Source organism: Heteronotia binoei, chromosome 9 (assembly GCF_032191835.1).
Source record: "Heteronotia binoei isolate CCM8104 ecotype False Entrance Well chromosome 9, APGP_CSIRO_Hbin_v1, whole genome shotgun sequence".
NCBI classification, from domain to species: Eukaryota; Metazoa; Chordata; class Lepidosauria; order Squamata; family Gekkonidae; genus Heteronotia; species Heteronotia binoei.
In genome coordinates this window covers 109,826,269-109,848,409 of record NC_083231.1, presented here as the reverse complement: position 1 = coordinate 109,848,409, position 22,141 = coordinate 109,826,269, and the positions used below count along the sequence as shown (strand labels likewise).

General features: G+C 45.3%; 1 protein-coding gene across 1 annotated transcript in view; it reads left to right on the top strand.

Moving 5' to 3' along the window:
• LOC132577617 (coiled-coil domain-containing protein 158-like) overlaps nt 1–4,741 on the top strand; it is a 67,880-nt gene extending 63,139 nt beyond the window's left edge. Inside the window, exons 22-24 of the mRNA XM_060247406.1 lie at nt 14–37; nt 237–338; nt 4,662–4,741. Of these exons, the coding sequence (XP_060103389.1) occupies nt 14–37; nt 237–338; nt 4,662–4,741 (206 nt within the window). The remainder of the gene's footprint in view (nt 1–13; nt 38–236; nt 339–4,661) is intronic.
• Nucleotides 4,742–22,141: the final 17,400 nt, after the last annotated feature.

Here is a 22,141-nt window from a genome sequence, read left to right as displayed (position 1 = left end):
TGTCTTTAAACAGGTACCTCCTTCACGGCCAGAGTGGGTAAGTAGAATTTTACTCTTTTAGTGTAGATGGTAGAATACACTTGGAAACATAAAGCTGTGTTTCTGCGAATGTGCAAATCTGCTCCCGTTGCTGCAGTTCAGATGCCTGAATGTGGCATCTGTCAGACACACCCCTGCGTGATTCACTCCGCCCTGCCCTCGCCTCACGACGGTTCAATTGACTGCTTTGTCTGCAGCCACGCAGGCCGTGGAAGTCGGTGGAAGCGCATGCCGGAAATTGCAGAGCAAAATGGAGAGTCTGCAAAACCTGCTGGAGATGCTACAATTGGAAAACCAAGGTGTGCTGCCAAAAAGCGCCAGCAACGGGAAATGCCCTGAATTTTCTCGGGTTTTCATGCATGTTGCTGTCTTCCTAGAAGGATTTCCTCTTTGCCTTTATGCGTGCATACTGGAAAGAGGTTGAACAAAAGTTTTACTTTTTTCCAAGCCAGATCAGCTCCTTTACAGCAGGCGTATTTTGGAGAGGGCGGCGGGGGGGGGAGAGATCCTTTTGCAGATTCTTTGCGCATGCTCTTCAAGGGGCTGCTTGGGGCAGGAGTGAACTGGGAAGCAAAAATGGCCCTGGAGCAAGCCAGGCTGACTGGCTACTGCAGTGAACATAAGAGAAGCCATTTTGGATCAGGCCAATGGCCCATCCAGTCCAACACTCTGTGTCACACAGTGGCAAAAAAAAAACACAACAGGTGCCATCAGGAGGTCCATCAGTGGGGCCAGGACACTAGAAGTCCTCACACTGTTGCCCCTCCCAAGCACCAAGAATACAGAGCATCACTGCCCCAGACGGAGAGTTCCAACAATACCCCATGGCTAAGAGCCACTGATGGACCTCTGCTCTGAAGAACATAAGAGAAGCCATGTTGGATCAGGCCAATGGCCCATCCAGTCCAACACACTGGTCGTTTTCGCACTTAGCGTTTGCTCCCCTTATTCTGCGGCGCAATTATGTCCGGATCATTTTTCTCGTTTTCGCACATTGCCTCTTTAGTGGAGTCGCTTTCCATGAAGCCCCGGCTCAAATCGTTTTCGCACTAGCATCGACTTGAGTTCGATGCCCTGTCAATCATTTTTTTTTTAAGCGCAAGTCTGGTTGCGTAACTACGTAACAACGTAACAAGAGCGTCACGTGTGCCGCTTCTGCTTATGGATTGGCTGCAGCTGTAGCATCCTCCACAGCCCTTTATGTGTTAACAGAAGCATTCACAGTGGAGAATCTGGATGTCAACTTCCCGCCACTGATGGTGATTGGCGGGTGCTCAGCGTGCTCCGCGGAGTCGTCTGGGTGTCCCCAGTCGCCTCCGCTGGCTGCGTGGACTAACGCTATTTCGTTATAACGAAATGGTTGTGCCATAATGAAATGGTTATGGCGACACACTACACGTTGTTCAAACTGGAGAAAGCTTTTACATTTAAGCCTCCCAGCACTAGTGTGTGTGTGTTTGGCAGGTTCTTCCCTTTCCAGCCTCGCTCCCTCCCGGGTGGCGAAGCTGGGATTTCCTCTGCGCTCTGCCCTTTCCCCGGCTGGCGCTTGCAGCTGCAACGGCGACCTAACGAACTAACGAAATGGTTGCGCCATAATGAAATGGTTGCGCTATAACGAAATGGTAATGGCCGTGCGGGCACTTTTGGGAAGCGCCGCGAAGGGCTGATGATTGGCCAAGGGGGTGGATGGGGTGGGAGGACGGAAAGGGAGAGGGTGACGCCCACAAAGCAGTCGATCCGGCGTGGATGGATTTCCCACAGCAAACTCCGCGGAGTGGATCTGGAGTGGATCCGGAGGTTTTCAAAAACTCTGGAAGCAGGTGGATCAAGATACTCCGGCGTGAAACCCCTGCAGCACCGGAGCAAACCACAGCGCTGGAGCAACAGGTGCGAAAACCAGGAAAAGATCCGGAGGTAAATGGGGTGCTACGCCGGAGTAAACGCTAGTGCGAAAACGGCCACTGTGTCACACAGTGGCCAAGAAAACCAGGTGCCATCAGGAGGTCCACCAGTGGGGCCAGGATACTAGAAGCCCTCCCACTGTTGCCCCTCCAAGCACCAAGAATGCAGAGCATCACTGCCCCAGACAGAGAGTTCCAACAACACGCTGTGGCTAATAGCCACTGATGGACCTCTGCTCCAAATGTTGATCCAATCCCCTCTTGAAGCTGGCAATGCTTGTAGCCACCACCACCAAGATAGCGCTATATGGCCTACTCAGTGGCAGCAGACGTCCATTGCGTCCTCTTGCGAGCCGGCAGCAGCACAGGAGGAGATCGTGGATGGGCCAGTAACCATTGCCAATGCAGGGTCTGAGCAGAGTGGCCCCTTTAGTCTCTGCAGAGCTGTGGGGCTCAGCTCTGCTTGCCCCTGGACTCCAGAGCAGTGGCCCCACTGGGAGATATCCCTGGAAATTAAATGGCCAGTCCGTCCCTAGCTTGGAGAGGGCAAGTGCTGTCCCTAGAGTCGCCCTCCCCAGAGAAGGCAAAAGTCCTTCCTTGCTACAGAAAGGCACATGAGACAAATGGTAAGCAAACCCCAAAAAACTAACAAGGCTTCCCCCAGGTGCCTTAGAATAAGACAGCAGCACTTCCCAAACTTTTTTTTTTTTTTTTGGCATGGCTCCTGTGCCCTTCCCCTCTCCACTGTTTGAACCTTTCAGTGATGGGGAAGAGAGACTCGGAACAGGAGCCTGGTACGCTTAGCAGAGGGCCTTCCCCAGGTAAGGTGCAGAGCTGGGGAGGAGGAGTACGGGAAGGAAGCCTTCAAGAGACCACAGTTACTCCAACCTGAGTGTTTGCCCTGCTGGCTTGGAGGAAGAACACAGCTCAGGGGCGGAGCATCTCCTTTGCAAGCGGAAGGTCCCAGGTTCAGTCCTCAACATCTCCAGTTGGGTACTAGGTGAGGTGAAAGAACTCAGCCTGTGAGACCCCCGTGGTCCGATTGGGTCTAAGCAAGCAGAAGGGGCCTGTGGCTGAGAGGCAGAGCCTCTGCTCGGCATGCAGAAGGTCCCAGGTTCAATCCCCAGCATCTCCAGTGAAAAGGACCAGGCAGTAGGTGATGTGAAAGACCTCCGCCTGAGACCCCAGAGCGCCCCACTGCCAGTCTGAGTAAGCAAAACTGACCTTGATTGACTGATAATTCTGATTCAGCCGAAGGCAGCTTCACCTATTCGGGACATGCTGCAGCAGTCGCACCTGGCAGAGGGAGGGAGAAAGCCCCGCCTCCCGTCACCAAAGGCAAGGAGCAACTGCAGCTCGGTTGAGGAGGGCAACAGCTGAAAGCAGACTTGGGGGGAATAAAGGGCAGGGTGGAGACCTTCCTTCGGCTTGCGTATTTCTCTCCTCTCCGGCCCGTTCTACACTAGCCTTGAGCTTTCGTGCGCATTCCAGAGCTACCTTCTACATCACGTACCCCCTTCAGTTCTGTCTTGCCTCGCTGTTTCTTCCGGCTTTTATATTTGTTTTGTGTGAGTCTACCGACACCACTTTCACCCTGCTGTTAGATCAGGATCTAAACCAGGGGTGTCAAACTCATTTGATATGAGGGCCGGATCTGGCATAAATGAGACCTTGTCGGGCCGAGCCGTGTCGGGTTGGGCCGAGCCATGTTGGGCTGGATCATGTGTGTTCCCATTTAAGATTAGGTCACAGAGATATAAACTTTATAAAGGACGCAAACAAATTAAATATGTATTTTTTAAAAACTTGAAGCATGCTTAAAATGTTAACACTCGTTGGTCTTAAAGGTGCTTTTCTTTGTATTTCTCCCATGGGATCCAGGGAACTGGGCAAAGGAAGCTCTGGCTCTTTCCTTCCTTCCCCAGGGGACTGGGGGGGGGGAGCCTCAACCAATAGAAGGAAGGAAGTCTTGGCTCAGTGGCTCTGCTGTGCAATTGAGCAAGCCTTGCAAAGCAAGCTGTGATGCAGAAGGAAGCAAGAGAGAGGGAGAAGGAAGCAGATGACGGCCAGTTGCTCAGGGGCCTGATAGGAGCCCTCCAGGGGCCTGATTTGGCCCCCAGACAGCACATTTGACACCCCTGATCTAAAGTCTTAATTGTAGAACTTTTCCTTCGGGTTTCCAAACCCCTCCCCAAACCTCCGTAGTTTGCATTTAAATGTAAGATTGTGTTAATTTACATCTCCTGGCAATCTAGATTCTAATTTGTATGGGGATCGCAGTTCCGTCATGATATGGCCACCATCTTCAACACGATGAAAAAACTCTGTAGACATTTTTGACGAGTGAAAACAATTGTCACTTTTAAACAGAGGCAAAGATATTTTTGTTAAACATACCGAGCTTAAGGAGAATATTTCAGAGGCGCCCCCATTTAGCGCACTACCTACAGAACCGCAAAATGCTAGTTTTTAAAGAAAAATATACCCCAGAAGTGTGTTGCACAATGCAGATACAGAAGTAAAAATCCACAGATAACACTGTTGCCTCTGGAAATGTGTAAAGCAAAATTTTAAAAGCAGAATCCGTTTAGGTGATGCAGTTCTGTAGGAGGCTGGTTGAGTGCTCGCAAAATCTGGATCAAACCTGAGTGTAGGAAAGGGCATGTGATTTCACGTCCCACGAGATTCAAGTGACCTCTTTTCTTTCCTTGCTCCCAGCAGCCATGTCCTCCTCAGCGATCAGAAGCCAGGAGAAGAAGACTGAGAAAGCGAAGGAGAAAGAGAAGAAGCTGTCCAAGTGAAAGGCACCAGCCGGGCCTTAATCATGTTGATGTTGTCCAGATTGCACTCAGTTGAGCAAAACGCTTAAAAAGTTGAATAATAAAAAGTTGACATTGTTTTGTTATCGGCTCTTGGAGTGCAGTGGGTTGGTAAGCAAGAAAAATACCAGAAAACCAAAAAAACCCCAAGCAAATCCAAATGTTACTCAACACACCTACGTTATAATAGATCATTCTTTATTCAAAGAGGAGTAAAAAAGAGCAAGAGTCCTATAATACAGTGGGTTCAACGCATGAAAGAAGAAGACGACTGCAGATTTATACCCCGTCGCTCTCTCTGAATCGGAGTCTCAGAACAGCTTACAATCTCCTGAATCTTCTCCCCCCACAACAGACACCCTGGGAGGTGGGTGGGGCTGAGAGAGCTCTCCCGGCAGCTTGCCCTTTCAAGGACAACTCCTGCGATAGCTACGGGTAACTCAAGGTCACATCAGCAGGTGCATGTGGAGGAGTGGGGAATCAAACCCGGTTCTCCCAGAAAAGAGTCTGCACACTTAACCACCACACCAAACTGGCTCTCGGGAAGAGACGAGGTTGCAGTGATCATCGCTCATTTATTGAGTTACAGCATGGTAACGGCTGAACTAGAAGACTGCTCAGTGGGGTCAACTATATACAATTCTGGGTTCCTGCGCTAGAACGCCACAACTGTTTGAACCAACAGGGGGTTTCTGGTTGGGCTAGGGATGCAGGGATTTGGGTTCAACTGCCCACTGTTCTAGAGTCCCCTAGCTCAGTCCTTAAAACTCCAATGAGCCAGGCCAGGAACACTTGTACAGAGCATTCACAAGAGTCCACATACACAACAGTATTACCTTAAAGATGAACAACATTCGTGGCAGGGTATGAGGTTTCACGATTCGCTGCCCACTTCTTCAGATACTTTGGTGAGCAGTGACTCACGAAAGCTCATCCCCTGCCACAAATTCGGTTAGTCTTTAATGAGCTACTGCGACCCTTCCTTTTCTGTTGCTGCAGACAGGTGGGGAGACACAGGTATGCTGTGTTTCTTGGTGAAGGAAAGGAAAGGACCCCTGTTCAAGCACCAGTCGTTTCCAACTCTGGGGTGACGTTGCTTTCACGTTTTCACGGCAGATTTTTAACGGGGTGGTTTGCCACTGCCTTTCCCAGAAATCTGTGCCCCTCCCCACCCCCAGCAAGCTGTGGGTTAGTTGAGACATGCCTACAGCATGTAGTTTATACATATAGCACTTGCATGGGGTTTTTTAGAGGTGTTAGTATAGCTATTGTATCTTGTAGAATGGAACTACCTAAGTAATGCAAACATGAGTACATTGGCACAGCAGAATTAGTGGGAGGGCGTGTCTGCCACTTCTCTATACATTCCTCCTCCTGCTTTACTCCAGAATTCGACAGTCTTTCCAGTCTCAGAATTTGTAGGGGAGAATCACAAGACGGTGAAGGATTAAGAACTCCCTGCCACCCACTTATAACAAATATAGAAAAATATTTTCAAAACGCAGTATGGTAAATTTGTTGGCTTTAACCCAACAAAAAGGTAAAGGTAGTCCCCTGTGCAAGCACCAATAGATTCCGACTCTGCGGTGACATCGATGTTTTCACGGCAGACTTTTTTATGAGGTGGTTTGCCATTGCCTTCCCCAGTCAACTACACTCCCCCCCCCCCCAGCAAGTTTAGTACTCATTTGACCGACCTCGGAAGGATGGAAGGCTGAGTCAACCTTGGAGTGGCTACCTGAATCCAGCTTCCGTCGGAATTGAACTCAGGTCATGATGACAGAGAGTTCAGACCACAGTACTGCAGTACTGCTGCTTTACCACTCTGCGCCACGGGGCTGTTTTTCTTGGTGAAAGGGTGGGATAAAACATACTAGGCCTTCTATACATGGGAAGATTGTAGTGTAGTGCCATCTAGCAGTGGAGGAATGGTACAGCCCGATCACTTCAAATCTCAGCAGCTCACTGCTTGGAAGGGGGAGCACCAAAGAAGACCCTGCAGAGGAAGGCTATGGCCATCCACCTCTGCTTCTCACCTTGGAAAGCCCCTTGCTGGAGTTGCCATAAGTCACTTGGGACTTAGCAGCACTTCATACACAATAACTTCTCAATGTAAAAGAAGCAGAAAAGTTTCCATTCGCTTTCTCTACACCAGGGATAGAGACCCGTTGCACAGAGTGGTAAAGCTGCAGTCCTAAGCTTTGCTCACGACCTGAGTTCGATCCTGGTGGAAGCTGGGTTCAGGTAGCCGGCTCATGGTTGACTCATCCTTCCGTGGCCGGTCAAATTAGTACCCAGCTTGCATCATCCAAGTCTCCAACTGGCTTGAAGAAGTGATTTAAAGAGAAAAATGGCTTCTCCAAGCCAGCCGATGGGGTGGTTGGGGTTTCAAGAGCCACACAATATGTGTGAAAGAGCCACATGTGGCTTCTGAGCCACAGTTTGGCCACCCTTGACCTGGGCTATGAAGTCTTTGCCTGCTAAATCTCCAGACTAAAAAAAAAAACAGTACGTAAAGCTTTCGTACTTAATTCTATTTCCCAAAAAGTCATTGTGTTGCATTTTAACTTATACTCAAACACGCATTTACCACAATCAAACCAACTTTCTTCCAAATACATATCTTTAGAAGCAAGGCATTAAATACCTAAAGCAATGCAGTGCTAAAACTTGCTTGTTTACAAACTCTGATCCTGAATACAATCTGCAAAGTTGTATTATTATGGAAACCCCATTAATTACAATATAGTTGACTTGAAGGGTTTCACCCGCAGTTACAGTGAAATACAGCGAAATCTTTATGGCCACCTGGAGTGGTCACCACAGGTTTCCTGGAATAGCCCTGAATGTGGAGGAATCAGCGGCTGTCGTGGATCATGGAGGACCACATCTTGGAATTACCTTCATATTAAAAAACACCCCACAAATGAGTCCAGTACAGGACAAAACAGAGGACAGATTTTTTAGCGCTTGCTTTTCACTCTGAACAGAGTTCTTCATGCAAAGGAACACTGACATATTTTAAAAAGCAGTGCAGTCCACTCTCTACCTCTGGCGTGTGCGAAGCAGGCCTAAGATTCCTCTATAACTTTCCCTTCTTTTTTTGGCCAAGATGTCAGGATCTTTTTAACTTACCTGCAGCTCTGCCCGCAGGCGTTTGTTTTCCTTATCCAGTTCGGCCTCTTTCTTCATCATAGATGCCACTTCATTGTTCTTGCTGATACGGAAGATCTCGTATTCCTTCTTCAGGCGTTCGTACTCTGCCACACACTCCAGCACTTGGATGGCTAGTAACTGTTTACACAAAACGCTGCATAAATGTAAACTCCCGTGTTATTTTTGCTGTACGTATAGTCATGTTAAAAATCAGACCTAACCTCTTTTCCAGCATATATTATTCTATTTTGATGCCCTGATGTCCTTCTACCGATCTTTATATATTTTCCTCTTCTCTAGGATGTGATTCCTCATCTCTAGGACGTGGACCATATTTTAGATTTTTTTTTTCTGTCTAACATTTTTGCTGGAGTACAAAAAAGGGAAAGCGAATGGGCTTAATTTTCAGGATTTCCTTGCTATACAGAAAATATTAGTACAGCAGACAGCAGAGTGGACTTGAACCTTTCCCTTTGAGATACGATATTTTAAACTGCAGGGAGGTTGGTTTTTTTAAGAAATATGGGTGAGCATGAGAAAAGGCATCTCCCCTATGGTTTCATCATACTGTCCTTAAATCCGATTTTTCCAACTGGGCAAACTGTGCAGCAGGAGACAACAACATATTTTCTAAGACCTTCAAATCAGGTCTAGAGATGCAGAAGAATAAGGAGGCAGCAGAGTGCTAATGTGGCTGAATGTACTGTACCACTTCAGATGGCATTTCAAGTTTTCTCTACATGAATAAATTCCCTGTAAGCAGAAAATCAGCACAGGTAGGCAAAGGCTAAGTTGGATCTTTCCCCGGATAGATACGCTTAAGTTACTGGGAGTTTTTACATGGAAAAGCATTGTGAGTATGACCGCTCTCTCTTGCCTTCTCAAATGGTATAGCCACCTCAGAATTCTACCACCACATTCTGCTGCTTGTTGAACGTACCTACCTAGCCTCCCTGAAAGGAGACAGTCACCTCTTGTCTACCAACGTGGCCTTTGCTCACAGACGGTGCAGCCTCTATTTTGAACACGCGAAGGAGGGAACTGTCTCTGGACAGCGTCATCCCTAATTCTGTGGGTTTTGTAAGAAGAGTTGTTTCCTTACCCCACGCTTCAGTACCAGAAGGAGTCTTGCAGTGGCTTAATTAGTCATTGGGAAGCTCTCCCCTCCCCACAACAGAAACCTTGTGAGGTAGATGGGACTGAGAAAGTTCTGAAGGAACTGTTAAGTGACTGAAGGTCACCCAGCTGGCTTTTATGTGGAGGAGTGGGGAATCAAACCCAGTTCTCCAGCTTAGAGGCTTCTTCTCTTAATCACTAGTACACCAGACTGGCACTGACAGTGCTTCTCTTGGCTCTCTCAAAGAAATTATGGAAGGCATTTCCAAAAAAAAAATGAAAAGGGGGTGGTTTCCTCTCTTCTCATCATCCACATTCCTTTCTATACTGAAAGGAATTTCTCTCAGGAACTCTTCATAAACCTACTTCATGAGAACATAAGAGAAGCCATGTTGGATCGGGCCAATGGCCCATCCAGTCCAACACTCTGCGTCACAGAAGAACATAAGAGAAGCCATGTTGGATCAGGCCAATGTCCCATCCAGTCCAACACTCTGTGTCACAGAAGAACATAAGAGAAGCCATGTTGGATCAGGCCAATGGCCCATCCAGTCCAACACTCTGTGTCACACAGTGGCAAAAAAAATTATATATATACACACACACTGTGGCTAATAGCCAGTGATGGACCTGTGCTCCATATTTTTATCTAAACCCCTCTTGAAGGTGGCTATGCTTGTGGCCGCCACCACCTCCTGTGGCAGTGAATTCCACATGTTAATCACCCTTTGGGTGAAGAAGGACTTCCTTTTATCCGTTTTAACCTGGCTGCTCAGCAATTTCATCGAATGCCCACGAGTTCTTGTATTGTGAGAAAGGGAGAAAAGTACTTCTTTCTCTACTTTCTCCATCCCATGCATTATCTTGTAAACCTCTATCATGTCACCCCGCAGTCGACTTTTCTCCAAGCTAAAGAGTCCCAAGCGTTTCAACCTTTCTTCATAGGGAAAGTGTTCCAGCCCTTTAATTATTCTAGTTGCCCTTTTCTGGACTTCCTCTTTAGTGTTAGTTTTCAGCATAGACTGACTTCCGCTGTCTTGCTCTTTCCCACACTCTCTACTGCTTCTAGATATTCTATGCCAATATCCTGATTGTTCTGAATGCCATCTGGGCAAGAGCCAAGCCTGAGGACTTCTATTTGAAAACCAGTGTAAGCTTTCAAGAGTCCAGACTCCAGTAGCACCTTAAAGACCGACAAAATTTGTTTTGGCAGGATGTGAGGTTTCGTGAGTCACTGCCGACTTCTTCAGATGCAGCTAGAGTGTGAGTCCATCTGTCCTGATAGCTTGCAAGAGTGGTATCAGCTGCAATTCAGCACTTAGAAGCAGCTGAATGTCCTGGAAGGTTAAAATGTTCCCCAACTCGTTTTTGAATGTTGTGGTTTCTGATGCCAGACTTATGTCCATTAATTCTTTGTTGACTGGCCTGTTTGTCCAATGTAGAGAGAGTGGAAAGGCATTGCTGATGCATGATGGCAGAAATCCTATTAGAGGATAAGCAGGAGTAGGGACCTGAGATGGAATGGCTGATGCTGCTGGGTCCACTGATGATGCTGTTAGGATCTTTATGAGAGCAAAGTTGACATCTTTGTTTATTACAGGCCTTAGTACCAGAGTCCATGTTTCTGTTAAGTAGTTTATCATTGCAGGTGAGAAGTTGTTTTAGGTTAGCAGGCTGTCTATAAGCAAAAAAAGGATGGCTTCCCAGAGCTCATGTGAGAGAAGTGTCACTATTATTATTATCATTAATAATATGCTGGACTGGCTTGAGTTGTGGCCTGTATGTAATCTTGGGTCTATGTTTGACCCGGAAGCCAAGCCAGAGGGCTTCCCTTCAAAACTCAGTGCAATCATTGGTCTATGTTTGACCAGGTTCTTGTCTCCATGGTGATTAGCTCTTGAATCCACATAAGTAGTTTATATTTATATGCCTGGTCTCATCTGGTCTAAACCAGTGAGCTTCCATTGCAGATTGGGGATTTGAACCTGCGTCTTCCATATCCTTGTCCCTCATTCTTGACTCCTATATTGTGCTCTTTGCAGAGACAGCCGTACAAGTCTTTAGCTTCTGAATTGTACTTATAAATATACTGTCAAAGAACTAAAGTATTTTGCTGTTTTGGAAAAAAGGCTTTCTGGTAACTGAGATGCATTGTATATCTGATAATGACATGTAATTAGATTAAGTGAAAGAAGTAATCTGTATTTGCACAATCAGCTTGTCTTTGGAAAAGCTATACCCATAAATCCTATTTTAATGTGAGGAGCAAGAGAAGAGAAAGGTAATAATTATACTTTTTTTCTCTTTAAAAAAGAGCTGGGTAAACAGTTCCCATCTGACAAATCCCAGTCTCCAATTTCAGCTAGACGGAGGGTGTTTTGATTTTCTGCAGTGCAGAAATAGACACCTTCCTTATTTGCAAAAATCCATTTGTAATTTTTGGTAGCATTTCAAAAGCAAGGTCATGGATCTCACTTTTCCTGGCTACACCTGCATTTTTAACCTGTCTTAACCCCTCAGTTGGTTCAGCATTCTTCTGAGGCATTAGTGGAAATTTCCTCTGTCAAGGCAACGCCTGCACAACAAAGAGTGACCTTGCTCTTGAAATTGGGCAGGACGCTGAAAGTAACTATGTGCACACACTGGTTTGTAAGAGCCCACATGTATTCACTTTATGAATGAAACCAGGGACTAGCCCTTGGATAAATGTATGGGTCCAGTCACACTTTCAGCTGTAGACATGTTGACTGTATTATGAAAATTACTCAACACATGTACAAAGAAAAATCAAGTGTACGCACAGACGCCCTGTTCACAAGTTACAGTGAATGTGTACAATCCATGTAACTAGATTTAAAAAAAAAAAGTAATTCTCATGTTACAGTCAATGCATATACAGCCTAATGTATGATACCAGCCCCAGATTTATCTAGGTAGAAGTCCCCAGTTTCATTTGCAAACTGAACGTGTTTTGGCTCTTTCTTGTAAACAGATGCCCATGAGTTCACTGTAACCTGTGCACAGGGCTGGATTGTACAGAGCTTCATTGTAACTTGTGAACGTGGCAGAGAGATAAACTTTATAAAGGACACAGACAAACACAATTAACAATTTTAAAAAATAAAATAAAACATGCTTAAAACATTAGCATTAATTGGTCTCAAAGGTGCTTTCTTTGTATTTCTCCCATGGGATCTAGGGGACTAGGCAAAGGAAGCTCTGGCTCTTTCCTTCCTTCCCCAGGGGACCAGGTGGGGAGGTAGACTCAGCCAAGAGAAGGAAGAGAGGCTTGGCTCCGTAGCTCTGTTGTGCAACTGAGAGCCTGGCAAAACAAGCTTTGGCTCCCCGCCTTCCTCCCCAAGGGAGGAGCCTCAACCAATGTTGAAAATAGAGGCTTTGCTCTGTAGCTCTTGAGTGATTGAGAAAAACTTGCAAAGCAAGCTGTTATACAGGAGGTAAGAGAGAGGGAGAAAGAAGCAGATGACAGCCAGCTGCTCAGGGGCCTGAAAGGAGTCCTCCAGGGACTTGATTTGGCCCCTGGGTTACACGTTTGACACCCCTGAGTAGAGATTCTAGATGCTTGTGCCATTGTCCAGGGCCAAGGGTTGATCCTGGTTGCCCGAGTAACAGTGGCACATCCTCTTTTGTGACATCACTTCTTGGCTGGCTCTCTGGGGCTCAGTTGGGGCTGAGGAGGTGGTGGATGTGCTGAGTAAGTGGTGGATGGGCTTGGCTAAAGAGCCAGTCTCAGCTTCTCTGGTTATATTGGAATGGCTCTGTTTTATTGCTTTTCCTTCAAATTCCATCAGGAGAGACAGGTGTATTATTATTATTGGGAGAGAGGTGTATTATTAGTTTTGGGGATATAGTTGCCAATCCCCAGGTGGGGGCAGGCGTTCCCCGGTTTGGAGGCCCTCCCCCCGTTTCAGGGTCGTCAGAAAGCGGGAGGAGGGGAGGGAAATGTCTGCTGGGAACTCTATTATTCCCTATGGAGATTTATTCCCATAGAAAATCATGGAGAATTGATCCGCGGGTATCTGGGGCTCTGGGGGGGGGGCTGCTTTTTGGGGTAGAGGCACCAAATTTTCAGTATAGCATCTAGTGCCTCTCCCCAAAATATCCCCCAAGTTTCAAAAAGATTGAACCAGGGGGTCCAATTCTATGAGCCTCAAAAGAAGGTGCCCCTATCCTTCATTATTTCCTGTGGAAGGAAGGAATTGAAAAGGTGTGCTGTCCCTTTAAATGTGAGGGCCAGAACTCCCTTTGGAGTTCAATTATGCTTGTCACAGCCTTGATCTTGGCTCCACCCCTAATGTTTCCTGGCTCCACCCCCAAAGTCGCCAGATATTTATTGAATTGGACTTGGCAACTCTATTTGGGGAGGAAATGTGGACTGAAGTTTGGGTTGCAAGAGGAGCTGGCAAGGCATGGTTCTGCTTGAAGCGAGTCCTACTGCCAAAGGTGGTTGGCAAGGGACCATCTTTCCAAACCTCCATGTAGCAAGGCCCAATTGGCAGGGGAGGGGGCCACCCATCCCAACCCTGAGGGAAGCCAGGTCCAGTCGGCAGGGGGGAGGGGGCCACCCATCCCAACCCTGAAGGTAGCCAGACCCGGTGGGTGGTGTGGGTGTGATTTGTTTGTCTCTCCTAGAACTTTCTTAGCAGAGGAGAGGCCACAGGCAACTTTAATGCACGCTCTCTCACCTGGTCTATGCCTTGTTCCTGGGCCTTTGCCATTTCTGTTGCTGGAAATTGTGGCTGCTCTGCTTCTGGGACCTCCTGGCCTGCTGGCTCAGGGGTGGTGTTGGTGCTGGCTCAGAGAGGTACTGGAGAGTCCGCTTGCTTTTAGGGTCTGTCAAGGAGGAGCTTGGGGGTAATTAATATACCCCTCATTACTGCTTTATAAGTGTCCCATACTGTTGGATATTCCATATCATCCGTTTCATTTATTTGGAAGAATGCTGCAGTCTCCTTTTCTAAGAATGATACAGTGTCTTTATTTTGTAGTAAATCCTCATTAATTCTCCATCTTCTTGATTTTCTTTGCAATTTTGTTGACCAGCATATTGGATTATGGTCCGCCCAAACCTTTGGAAGAATCTCAATTTTTTTTGTTATGAGGCCCAAGCCTTGGGAACCCCACAACATGTCAATTCTGGAAAAAGAATTATGCCTTGCTGAGAAAAATGTATAGTCTCTTACCTCAGGGTTGAACTTTCTCCAAATGTCTTCTAGATTTTCCTGTTTAATCAACTCAAAGAAAGAATTGGGCAGCTTCCCTTCTTTATCATTCTTCTTTGGACTTGATCTGTCAAGGTTATTTTGTATTGTCCCATTAAAATCGCCCATCATCAATACCTGGTCATAAGTCTCTTCGTCCATTTGTCTATTTATGTCTTTAAAGAATTTGTCTTTCGCTCCATTGGGTGCATAGAGTCCTAGTAGTAACGTTTTTTTCGCCTCTATCGTCACCTCAACAGCAATGTATCTTCCTTCTTTGTCTTTAAAGATTAATTTTGGGTCAAGTTGTTCTTTAATATAAAAAACCACCCCTCTTTTCTTTTGCTCTGCTAGTGAAAAAAATTCCAACCCCAAACTTCTATTCCACAAAAATTTACTGTCCTTGCGTTGTATATGAACTTCCTGTAAACAAATTATATTACATTTTTGCTTTTTAATCCAATGAAATGTTCTCCTTCTTTTCTGTGGTGAATTTAGTCCATTTATATTCCAAGATAGTAATTTGTACTCCATTATGATGTTGGTTCTTTATTTTCTTCAAAAAAGCTATGCATCTCTTGTTCGCTTCTTATTGTAATCCTTTTGCCATTTTGTTCAAATCCAAGACCCTCTGGTATTATCCATCTATATCTTGTGCCCTCTGCACGCAACTGATCGGTTAGCTTCTTGTACTTTTTCCTATCGCTGATCACTTCTCTTGGTAGCTCTTTCATTATTTTAACTCTGCTCCCTTCTATTGCCCAGGCTTTTTGGTACCCTTTCCTCAAAATTTTCTCTGCCACTTCTTTTGATCTTAATCTTATGACGATGTCTCTTGGCAGACCTTTATTTTTTGCATAAACTGAGTTGACTCTGTAGGCACCCTCCAACATACTCTTAAATCTGTCAGGGTCTTCTTCTATGTACTCAGTGATGATATCCACCATATAGCCTTTTAAGTCTGTGTCTTCTTTTTCAGGTACCCCTCTTAGACGCACTTGTGACTCCAGCAACTTACAGTCGTGTATTATGACCTTTTCTTGAATTTTTAGCAAGGCAGAGGCCTGTGTATCCACTTTCATCTCTACCTCTTTCACTTTATTTTGAGTCTCTTCCTTAAAATTCTCTATCTCCTTCTTAAGGTCTCCAACTTCTTTTTTAATATCTTTTTTTATTGCCAAATGCAATTTGTCCATAGCTTTTAACATTTTTGCCTCTAGAGCGTCAAATTGAGCCTGCATCTTGTCAAATGATTGGGCTCTTGCACGTGTTGTTCTTTCTACTGACATATAAAAAATCACCAAACCTTAAAAAAATCCCCACATAAAATTTAGCATCCAATCCAATAGCTTAGAGCCAGTTCTTTCAGATGAGACTAGTTTCGTTTTTCTCCCTTCTTCCTGAGCAAAGATATTGAATTTTAACAATTTTGACAGTTTTTCTCCCTTTTAAAATGGCAATCGTTATTTCTCTATGGTACAGTTCCAGCCTAGAGAGGTCTCTCTTCGTCTTTCTTGATCTGAGTCTTGGACTCAATTCCTTCCTAGTTCAAAGGTCGGATGTCACAGCTCTTGTTGTCCTTATAGGCTCTGATTTATTGTCCAGCCCCTTTTAGTTTCACTTCCTGTCACAGCTTAGACTGATCTCGTGTCTAATCTCGCAGTTTTTTGAGCTGCATGAAGAAACCGCAACCACAAAAATTCACAACAATATGTCCTTTCTCCAAAATATCTTTGAAGGCAATTGTTTTTACGGCGTTCAGTTTTCCCAAGCTGAATTCTTTTCCTGCTGTGCCCCCCACTCAGCTCAGTTCATTCTAGGTTCTGCAGTTTATGGGCATATATACACGGCAACTCTCTTTTCTTTCTTCTGCGTCACCAGCCTCCCATTGCCAACTTTCACTCTTATCTTGAAAGGTTTTTTTTTTTTGCTGTTGTTCACATCCAAAGCCACAGAGCTCAGCTTAACAAGGTAAAAGTTTTTTTTCCATTCAATTATGCTTTGCCTTCGTCTGTTATTAATCCACTCAGTGTTTAAACTATATTCAAAGTCTCTCAGAGTGAAGATAAGAATGATGAGTCTACCTTTTAGATGTTCTCAACTCCCCCGGCTGCTATTTTCTTGCAATTAAAATCAGTCCTTCTAGCGTGCTTGGATTCCGACAGCCTTAAGTGACCGAAGTCACTTTAGAGTCACTGCAGACGATGGTTGACATTCCATTGCCGGACATCAAGAAATGAAGGAGTCAGCTCCCTGACTGCTCCAGTTCGATATCAACAGCATTAAAGGAAGATAAGTCGTCTTGGGTTAACCCTTGCCTAGGGTTAATGAGCATAGACCTTATCAGGGGTCTTTAATACCCTGAACAGTGACAATAAAATCCCCCTCTGTTAGGGAGCTGCAGACTGTCTTCCAGCCAAACAGGACAAAAGACAAAAGAGCAAGAGAAGAAAGGCTGTCAGCACTGCAAAATGAAATAGATAAAAAAGAAAAGGACTTAAAAAAAAGACCAGGGAAGAAAAAATTAATAAAAGAAATTACGATATTACAATCCCAAGTTAAACATTTGCTGAATAAAGAATTAGAATGGAATTTAAAAAATTTGAAACAGAAATCGTTTGAAAGTGCAAACAAACCTGGTAAATACCTGGCCTGGCAATTAAAAAAAAGGAAAGAAAATAAGACTATAAATAAAATCAGGGCAAATGGGAAAACAGTAGTGGATCAAGAAGGAATTAAAAGAGAATTCTTTAAATACTATGCAAATTTATTCAAGGGTGTGAATGTAAGTAAAGAAAAAGTGGAAGAGTATCTACGAAACATTCAGGTGGCACCTTTGACGGAACATATGAAAAAGATATTAAATGACCCAATAGAGAAAATTGAAATAGAAGCAGCAATAAAAGCAATGCAAGAGGGTAAAGCTCCAGGGCCAGATGGATTCACGTCAAAATTTTACAAATCTCTCAAGGATGAATTAACACCCAAACTGTTGAAGTTGTTAAACACGATAAGAGAAGAAGGGAAAATCCCAAAGACCTGGAGGGAAGCTGTAATCTCTCTGATTCCTAAGGAAGATAAAGATAGCACAAACGTAAAAAATTATAGACCAATCTCATTGTTGAATAATGACTATAAGATCTATACAAGAAAAATTTTAGCAGAGCGACTGAAACAATACCTGACCAACTTTATAAACAAAGACCAAGCGGGATTTCTTCCTAAAAGACAAATAAGGGACAATGTAAGAGCTGTTATTAATGTTGTGGAATACTATGAAAAGCACCCGGAAAAAGAAGTGGCCTTATTTTTTGTTGACGCAGAGAAAGCCTTCGACAACTTAAATTGGGACTTTATGTTTGCGGTAATGGAAAAAATTAATTTAGGGGAACAATTTATAAAAATGACAAGAGCAATATATACAGATCAGCATGCAAAATTGTGTATAAATGCAGACCTTACCAAAGAATTGAAAGTGAGTAAAGGAACAAGGCAAGGATGCCCGCTATCACCATTGTTGTTTATAATGACTCTTGAAATTTTGTTACAACAAATTCAAAAAGATGAAAAAATAGAAGGTCTAAAAATTAGAAGATTCTCTTATAAATATAAAGCTTTTGCAGATGATATAGTGTTCATAATGGAGAATCCGGTTCAAGTGTCACCACTGCTGTTAGCTAAGATAAAAGAATACGGAGAACTAGCAGGATTATACATAAATAAGGAGAAATCGAAATTCCTCTGTAAAAACATGCAACCAAATAAAACAAACGAACTACAAAAGGTGACAGGTTGTGAAGTCACAACCAAAGTTAGGTACCTTGGAATAGAGATAACAATGAAGAACATTGATTTATACAAAAACAATTATGAAAAACTGTGGTGTAAGATGGACAAAGATTTGATGAAATGGAATAAACTCAACTTGTCCTTACTGGGCAGGATAGCTGCAATCAAAATGAATATTTTGCCAAGGATAATGTATTTGTTTCAAACCATCCCGATTGTAAAAGAAGCAAAACAATTCAACAAATGGCAAAGGAAAATCTCTGATTTCATTTGGGCCGGAAAGAAACCAAGGATAAAGATGAAGATCTTAACGGATGCCAAAGAGAGAGGAGGTTTTCAACTTCCCGATCTAAGACTATACCACGATGCAGTTTGTTTGACATGGATAAAAGATTGGATAATGCTGTTAGATAAAAAACCTTTGTGGTTAGAAGCTCACGGAAATAGATTCGGCTGGCATGCATACATGTACTATGGGAAGAATAAAATGGATGGTTTTTTCTCTCACCACTATGTCAGAAATACATTACTAAATACTTGGATAAAATACAAGAAATACGGGGACGAGAGAAAACCATTATGGATAGTGCCAGCAGAAGTAATAAAAATAACAGCTGATTCTGAAGAAAAAAGAGAAATGTCATATAACCAACTGCTTAAGATTCAAGGAGACAAAATTGAATTAAAAACCTCAGAAGAGCTAAATAACAATTATGATTGGTTTCAAATGCAACAAATTAAAAGTTTGATGGAAAATGACATAAAATCAGAGGGGATTAGACGAGAACAAACAGAACTGGAAAGAGTCCTGTTAGGTGACAATGAAAAATTGATATCAAAAGTATATAAGTTATTATTGAAATGGTCTACAGAAGAAGAAGTAGTAAAGTCTCAAATGGTCAAATGGGCAATTAATGTGAATAGAGAAATACAAATGGAAACATGGGAGCACCTCTGGAAGAACTCAATGAAGATATCAACTTGTCAAAGCATTAAGGAGAACTGTTTTAAAATGATGTATAGGTGGTATATGACTCCGAAAAAATTGGCTAAGATAAGTAAGAAAATGTCGGATAGATGTTGGAAATGTAAAAAACATGAAGGTTCTTTCTTCCATATGTGGTGGACATGTGAAAGAGCGAAAGAATTCTGGAAGATGATACAACAAGAAATCACCAAAATTTTGGGCTATGATTTTAAGAAAATTGCAGAGACGTTTTTACTTGGATTACAATTAGAAAAATACCCCAAAGAAGACAGGACTTTAATTTGGTACCTGTTATCAGCTGCTAGGACTTTGTACGCGCAGCTTTGGAAGCAAGAAAAAATACCAGAGAAATGGGAATGGACCATGAAAGTTTTATCGTGGTGTGAAATGGACAAATTAACCAGAACACTAAGAGACTATGATTTAGAGATATTCAAAAGGGAGTGGAGAAAATTTAAAGGATATATGGAGAAAACTTGGAAAGTAAAGAAATATTGGACATTTTTTTAGTTGTAAGAATATATATACGGAACTTTGAGCAATCAGAAGTGCCTTTAGTATGGATTTGAACTTATAACCTCGGGGAAGTCAACATTGGAGGGAGGGGGGATGGAAATGTCATATGGGTTAATGTGAAAAAAAAGAAAAAATTAAGAAATAGATAAGCTTTGTAACCATATGCTACCAATAAATTGTTTAAAACAAGGAGGAGCTTGGGGGCAGGTTGTCCTCCTGTCTGAGGACTCCTCATGCTGAACCAGGCAGACCCTGACACCCTCTTCCTAGCTAGGGTCTGGAATGGCTGTTGGTCTGTTGGGCCTGGAATGGCTGTTGGTCTGTTGGGCCTGGAATGGCTGTTGGTCTGTTGGGCCTGGAATGGCTGTTGGTCTGTTGGGCCTGGAATGGCTGTTGGTCTGTTGGGCCTGGAATGGCTGTTGGTCTGTTGGGCCTGGAATGGCTGTTGGTCTGTTGGGCCTGGAATGGCTGTTGGTCTGTTGGGCCTGGAATGTCTGTTGGTCTGTTGAGCCTGGAATGTCTGTTGGTCTGTTGGGCCTGGAATGGCTGTCGGTCTGTTGGGCCTGGAATGGCTGTCGGTCTGTTGGGCCTGGAATGGCTGTCGGTCTGTTGGGCCTGGAATGGCTGTCGGTCTGTTGGGCCTGGAATGGCTGTCGGTCTGTTGGGCCTGGAATGGCTGTTGGTCTGTTGGGCCTGGAATGGCTGTTGGTCTGTTGGGCCTGGAATGGCTGTTGGTCTGTTGGGCCTGGAATGGCTGTTGGTCTGTTGGGCCTGGAATGGCTGTTGGTCTGTTGGGCCTGGAATGGCTGTTGGTCTGTTGGGCCTGGAATGGCTGTTGGTCTGTTGGGCCTGGAATGGCTGTTGGTCTGTTGGGCCTGGAATGGCTGTTGGTCTGTTGGGCCTGGAATGGCTGTTGGTCTGTTGAGCCTGGAATGTCTGTTGGTCTGTTGGGCCTGGAATGGCTGTTGGTCTGTTGGGCCTGGAATGTCTGTTGGTCTGTTGAGCCTGGAATGTCTGTTGGTCTGTTGGGCCTGGAATGGCTGTTGGTCTGTTGGGCCTGGAATGGCTGTTGGTCTGTTGGGCCTGGAATGGCTGTTGGTCTGTTGGGCCTGGAATGGCTGTCGGTCTGTTGGGCCTGGAATGGCTGTCGGTCTGTTGGGCCTGGAATGGCTGTCGGTCTGTTGGGCCTGGAATGGCTGTTGGTCTGTTGGGCCTGGAATGGCTGTTGGTCTGTTGGGCCTGGAATGGCTGTTGGTCTGTTGGGCCTGGAATGGCTGTTGGTCTGTTGGGCCTGGAATGGCTGTTGGTCTGTTGGGCCTGGAATGGCTGTTGGTCTGTTGGGCCTGGAATGGCTGTTGGTCTGTTGGGCCTGGAATGGCTGTTGGTCTGTTGGGCCTGGAATGGCTGTTGGTCTGTTGGGCCTGGAATGGCTGTTGGTCTGTTGGGCCTGGAATGGCTGTTGGTCTGTTGGGCCTGGAATGGCTGTTGGTCTGTTGGGCTTCAGGAATTCCCCGGAATGAGTTGTTTGGTTGTAACAACTGTGTCATTGGAGCCGAGATAATTGGGGATGGACCACTGGTAGCAATCTGCAAACTCGAAGCAGACATCTTTCTGGGCACAAGGAGGCTGCCAAGAAAGGCTGGCCTCAGCTTTATGTGGATCCATCTGAATCCCTTGTGAAGAGATGGAGAGGCCCAGGAATTCTGCAGGATGCAGGGGCAAGTGATGAACCTCAGTCCTGTCTAAACCCTCAGTGTAGCTAGGCCTGGTGTGGTAGGGAGTTGGCACCTGTCCCAACCCTTGATGTGGCTATATCTGGTCAGCAGGGCAGGGGGAAGAACTAGGATATTGCCTTTGCCGAGAATGGCATGATTGTTCAAGGTATGCTCAGTCAGCAGTGCCGGGGCGGGGGGTGGGGGAGGCCTGGTTGTTAGGAAGAGAGGCCCCCATCCCAATTCAGCCATGCCCATTCAGCAAGGAGAGAGGTAACTGGGTTTTTGCTTTTGCAGCAAATGACGGCTGTTTCAGGTATGTTCGGTCGGTGGGGGGAGGGCTGCTCAGTAGGAAGAGGGCCCCCCATCCTAACATCTATGCCCATTCGACAGGGGGCGGGGAGGGGGACACTGTCCCAAACCTCGGCTTAGCTATGCCCATTCAGCAGCTTAGAGGGGGCCCTTGTCCCAATCCCCAGAATCTCTATGCCCGTTCGGCCGGGGGGGAGGGGGACACCATCCCAACCCTTGGCTTAGCTATGCCCATTCAGCAGCTTAGAGGGGGCCCTTGTCCCAATCCCCAGAATCTCTATGCCCGTTCGGCCGGGGGGGGAGGGGGACACCATCCCAACCCTTGGCTTAGCTATGCCCATTCAGCAGCTTGGAGGGGGCTCTTGTCCCAATCCCCAGAATCTCTATGCCCGTTCGGCCGGGGGGGAGGGGGACACCATCCCAACCCTTGGCTTAGCTATGCCCATTCAGCAGCTTAGAGGGGGCCCTTGTCCCAATCCCCAGAATCTCTATGCCCGTTCGGCCGGGGGGGGAGGGGGACACCATCCCAACCCTTGGCTTAGCTATGCCCATTCAGCAGCTTGGAGGGGGCTCT